Source organism: Gossypium raimondii, chromosome 11 (genome assembly GCF_025698545.1).
Source record: "Gossypium raimondii isolate GPD5lz chromosome 11, ASM2569854v1, whole genome shotgun sequence".
Lineage (NCBI taxonomy): Eukaryota > Viridiplantae > Streptophyta > Magnoliopsida > Malvales > Malvaceae > Gossypium > Gossypium raimondii.
This window is the reverse complement of record NC_068575.1, coordinates 37,126,520-37,132,427: the sequence shown is the minus strand read 5'-3', so window position 1 is coordinate 37,132,427 and position 5,908 is coordinate 37,126,520. Positions and strand designations below refer to the sequence as shown.

At 33.1% G+C, this 5,908-nt stretch overlaps 1 protein-coding gene across 1 annotated transcript; it reads right to left on the bottom strand.

The window, feature by feature from the left end:
• Positions 1–1,524: 1,524 nt before the first annotated feature.
• On the bottom strand, positions 1,525–2,819 carry LOC105804018 (zinc finger protein ZAT10). Its single transcript, XM_012636500.2, has one exon. It carries the CDS (start codon positions 2,413–2,415, stop codon positions 1,684–1,686), a length of 732 nt encoding a protein of 243 aa, XP_012491954.1. The 5' UTR covers positions 2,416–2,819; the 3' UTR covers positions 1,525–1,683.
• Positions 2,820–5,908: the final 3,089 nt, after the last annotated feature.

Here is a 5,908-nt window from a genome sequence, read left to right as displayed (position 1 = left end):
AATATTATCGATGTGGTACATATTAAGTCATTAAATAATCCTCAACCAATATCTATTAACCGAATGAATGGAATAGGTTTCAAACATGGAAGGCAAGGGTCCATAGTCTACACAGTGGAACCATTTTATAGGGCGGTGACCATTATGTGCTAATTTATTTCAAGGGCTTACCTAATTGATAATGGAGTTGCGTAATTGTTAGCAATCAAAATCTCAATTAAATGAGCGAGACATGGAGTCGTGTAGGGGTATCAAATGGGATTTGACCAAACATTTATTGATGTGCAACCGGCCAATTAATAAATACATGGAAGATAAGAGGATTAATGTAAGAGATCCAAAAGTTTAGGGGTTAGGGATAGCTAGGGTTTCACATTTGAAAAACCATATTTAATATACAACCACAATCTCACAAATGTTACTATATGATTGCCACAAGAGATTGGTCCATCCGGAAACAAGCAATGTGCATGTTTTTAAATTGTTAGGGTTAGGAGGAGGGATCCATAAATATACCAACACAATAGCAAGAAATAATTAATATATGATATTGAAAAAATTAAAATTAAAATTATACAAACATCATAAATTTATATAAATATAATATTTTAATTATATCGATATAATTAATTGACTTTCATTTATAAATTCCATAATATCAAACTAATAATTATAATTAAGTTAAAAATGTATTAACTAGTTACATTTCATACAAACTATTATATATAAATTTTTTTATAGAAATAAATTTCATAAATAAGTAATTAATTTTTTTATGAAATATATATAAAATAGTAAATGCATGACATAAGGTGAAAATTTAAGGTCGCCCAAAGGTCAACAACTTAGGCCAGTCACAGAGGGTACATTTTTTTGAGGTTTCAATTCTAATATATATAAGATAAGAAAATTTTAAAGGATATTGATTTATATACACATGTGTTTACTTCTTTTTGGCCTTAACATGTCTATCTACTTTGGTTTAATCCAAACTGGCAACAAATATTAAATTTTACTTAAAATTACCAAATTTATATGCACCAATTAAATTGCGCCAACTTACTTGATTCTATTTGTGTGTCAATATGCTACTATCGTTTTAAAAAATAAAAATGTTTTAAAGCTAAAATTATAATTTTTATTTAAAAGGATTAAATTGAATTCTTAACTTTTAGGAGGGGCTAAAAGAAATTATACTATTTTAAAGAGACTAACAGGAATTAAGGTGAAGAATAAGTTTTGGACGGATTTTCTTAACAAGAAAACAGATAGTATAATATAATTAAAATTTCCTTTTTTTTACAAACTTTTCAAAATTTGATTATTATTTGGATTATTATTATTATTTTATGTAATATCTAAACCTATCAGCTAAACTAGAATTCAGTCTCCAACTAATTAACATTTTATTTGATGAGTAATTTTATTTTATTACTATCCACACTCCATAAAAAATGTAAAAAAGGACTGAATATAGAAATTTTAAATATCCTCATGTCATGTACATAAAAATTACTGCAGCAGTTAAAAACTCTAATGTCCCAAATAAAATATAATATAACCATCCATAAAAAAAACGATGAACATGCAAAAAAATTTTGAAGAAAAGGAATAAAATATAACAGCAAAGTCCACTCTAATCATTCGCCTAATCTGAATCTAATCCTTATTTTACTACGACTTTCAACAAACGTGGCAGCCGACGCGCTTTGCCGTCGGCGAAGGATTCTCCACCCCTTCATCGTCGGTGGAATATTTATCTCTTTGGTTAACGTCGGGAATACTTAGTTCCTGCGGTTCAGCAGGCAAATTTAAGTCAAAGTCACGTTGACTTTGGCTCGATAACTTAACACCATCGCTGCCGCTGTTGTTATTGCCGCCAGCTTCGTAGTGGCATCGCTTATGCCCTCCTAAAGCTTGACCTGAAGAGAATGTCTTGTTACAAATTGAACACACGTGATTCTTGTTACCAACTCGATTAATCATGAGAGGTAAATTTGTAGGCGGCGTGACTGTGGTAGCAGCAACAGCGGAGACATCAGCAGTGGTCTTGGTGGCGGCGGTGGTGATGGTGAGGTGGTCTCCAGCTCCAACAACAAGTTTCCTGTGACTGGCCTTGTGTCCTCCTAAAGCTTGATAAGATGGAAATCCCTTGTTACAAACCGTACACTTGTAAAGGTTGAGGGAGGTTCTGGAAGCAGCTGAGGCTGAGGGGATGGTTCTGGTAGTGGTTCCCTGAGCCAGCATGAGAAGGCAAAGAGCTAAGTATTCTTCTTCGGTTGGTGGGTTTTCGGATCTGGGTCGTTTGGTTCTTTTCCTCTTGGTCCAGGGCTCAACACAGTGGAGGTCGACTATATCATCACGGTCCAGCAGTGGAGGAGCTGAAGTTGGGGAATTCAATGTGTCAAGAGCCATGATTCTTCTGTTGTTATGTGAGTGCTTGAGTGAAGAAGGAAGGATTGATTTTTATATGGAGGAGTGGAGGAAGTAGGAAGGAAAGTGGTTGATAAGTGGAGAGAAAGAAGGGTGAAAAGAAATTGCAATACTCTGCTGTTACTAATATTGGCACGTCTGAATCTGATCATAAAAGTCGTCCTTTGGAGAGTGAAGTGTGGTGTGGGCTATTATAGTTGTCAACAAAAGGAAATAAACAGAGGCTTCGTATGAATGGTAATAGATTTGATGTTTTGTTTCTAATGTATGCTAAGTGGATACTTTATATAATTGACTGTTTCCATTCAAACCAACAACCCCCTGTTCTTCAACTTTTCTTGCTTTTTTTTTCTTCTTATCGATGAGTAAAAACAACAGTGAATAAAAGAGAAACTTGAAATCCATCCAAAAACATAGTCAAAATTCGTTAGAAATTAAACTGGGTAAGATGGAAAAATTGTTAGTAGTGGGAGAAACATTGGAGATGGTTGGGAATGTGATGTCGGTATCTGAGTGTTGATGTCCTGTAATAAATCCTCATCGATGGGAGTGCACCATGTTTGGCACAGCAGTAAGTGGGGACTTGACTTCCCTTTTCGGTGGTCTGATTTTTATAGCGTGGCGTGTCCCTCGGTAATAGCGGTCGTGACTTTGCCGGTGGTTGGTGAGTCTTCTCGGAATTACTTGGGTCTTCTTGTCATGGCCCACGTCTCTATCCACCGCTGATTGATGATGCAACGACCCATTGTTGGCTTGTTGCTAAGACATCCAACCTCAACAGTACATTGTGAAAGGTAATTTGTTGGTATAAGATATTCCTATACTCTTGTGCCATCGAAACATAAAGGAGCTTGGTCGGGGCATCGAACCAATTCAAGGTTGAACTGAGAAACAACTTGAAATTAAACTTACTGGTTGAACCATCCATGTTGTGGCAACATAAAACTCCACAATCCAGATCCTTACCCTGAAAACCCTGTAAACCGCACTTCATATACTAAAGATTTACGCAACTTGCAAATAAAAGTTTAATTATTAAAACCCAAGCCCATATTCATACTCAAAGCCCAAAAATAGAATATTAATACTCATATATAACTCAACCCAATTCAACTACAAAAACTCAAATAAATACACAATTAAAATTTTTAAATGATAATGTCTTTGTTAAAAACACAAACAATTGCAAGTATTCTCGACTCGTGTTATTATAAATAAAAATTAATATTAAATCCAAGTGGTAAATTAGTTAAGTAATTTTATCCTTTACGTCATTAGTTAATCTCATAGTGAAAATTTGTTTAATATAATTTAGTTTTTAATCTTAGAGCCCTAAAATGAAAATTTTAAATTAGTAAAGGTAAAATTACACTTTACTTCTTAAAATTATAAAATTTGATTTAACCTTTTAAAACTATAAATATATAAACGATTAAAATAGTGAAATTACTTTTTACTATCGTAAAAATTACAATTTAATTTCGACCCTAAAAATATTTTCTGATCACTTACGCCTATGCTTAGAGGATAATTCAGTATTATTTCTTTTTAATATAAAAACATATATTAAATAATATTATTATCCTCTTTGAGTTCAATTAGTTTTCTAAAAAAGTATAAAACAAAATAAGAATAAGAGCTTTCATGTTAAACTCTAAAAATAAAAACAAAAATTTGTGACTTAACTTGAACTAAGTAATGATTAAAACTCCTATTAGATATCCGTTTGACATAAATTCAATATCCTTAATATTATATTAAAAAACAAAATAAAAATTTGTTTTAATAGGCTGGTCACAATCCCCAAACTAGCCAATAAATTTATATAATTACAACCAAAATCAAAATGAAGTATAATATATATATATATATATATATATATATATAAAAAAGATCAAATAAATCAATCGAATCAAATAAAAAAATTTGGTTCAATCAATTTTGGTACTATAATCAATTCGGTTTATTTAATTTTATTGGTTTAATCGATTTATTCGATTTTTGGTAGATAAAAATTAAACTGATCAAATGCGCACCTTAATGTAGGACTAGAATTGTCCATAGCCCCTCTCCAACACATAAATAGGAGGATAATGCACTTCAGCATACTCGAACTCATAAATCATTATATTGACAATAATATCCATTCCAATCGAGTTAAGATTAAATTCGTCATATTTGAAGATATTTAAATAATTAATAAATAAGTGTGATGTAACGGAAGCGTGGTATCAAAACCTAGCTCGAGTGACTTAATTTTTCTTAAACTTTTACAAAGATAAAACATATATGCGTACTTAATTAAAGCAAAGGGGATGCATTCGTTCCACCCCTATGGTGAAAAACAATTCTAAGCCCTTGCCAATCTGTGATAGGATAATCCACTGGTACAGTAGTTAAAAAGACAATTAATTTTAAGCCCTTTTTGTATGCATTCGTTCCACTCCCTATGGTGAAAGGCCAAAGACATTCACCTTGAAATCAGATCCCATAAAATCATGCTTTATTCTAAAAACAAACTCATTCTCTTGTTCAACTGAGAACAAATCAACTTTGAAGAAAACCTGAAAGAACATCAAGACATTTAATTAGGAACTTTTCTATAAAGGAAGCAAGATGCTTGAGACTAGCTTGAGAAATATATAAATTATTTTTATAGTGAAATATGTATTTACTTGGGTCAGAGTTGATAATCATAGCAATCCCTCGAAATTGCAAGTCCCTCCATTTCTTTTGGTATTCTACCAGTAGTAATTAAAAGCATAAGAAGCATGAGCAACAACAGTGTCTGGGTAAAACAGCCCCCATAAGATATAATCACTTCATAATTAGCACCGCCTTCACCATAAGCAGAGTCCATTGCTTCTTGGAGAGTCTCAAATGAAAACACACACATACACCCCATAGCTTTTACACCACCCCTATCTCTGATGCTGGTGTCGTGTTGTCATCCAAAATCTAAAGAGGCAAATAGAAAGCGTCAGGTGAGCTGGCGAGAAAAAAAGGTGAAGGAAGCTCAAAAGTGATGGGGAATGAAAAGGGTGGTGGTGGAGGATCACTAGGACAGGAAAATTGAGGCGGTGAAGCAGTAGGGTCCTGAGGGGGTTGTGGGATTTTGGCTACATTGGCAGGCACCGAGAAGCCAATATAAAGATGGAGTGATTTTTGGCAAAAGGGATGACCTAGTTGGGTAGGCATTGAAAACCCTGGAATCCATGACTAAGAGCTTACTGTTTATGAGCTTTTCATTTTGGTGACTAAAGAATTAATAAAATTCTATTCTACTCTTAGTAATTGAGGGCAAATATTATTTTATAACTAAATAAAATAATGTTGTAATTAATAGATCATAACACAACCTTTTATGGATTATAATTAGGACTGATATATTGAAGGAATGAAAACGATGAAAAGAGAAGTAGATTGTATGTATAACTTGTAACACCCTCACCCAACCGGTCACCGAATCCGGGTA

Bases quoted from the DNA above. Each gene is read 5' to 3' on its own strand.
- LOC105804018 (XM_012636500.2), bottom strand. From the start codon at position 2,415: ATGGCTCTTGACACATTGAATTCCCCAACTTCAGCTCCTCCACTGCTG.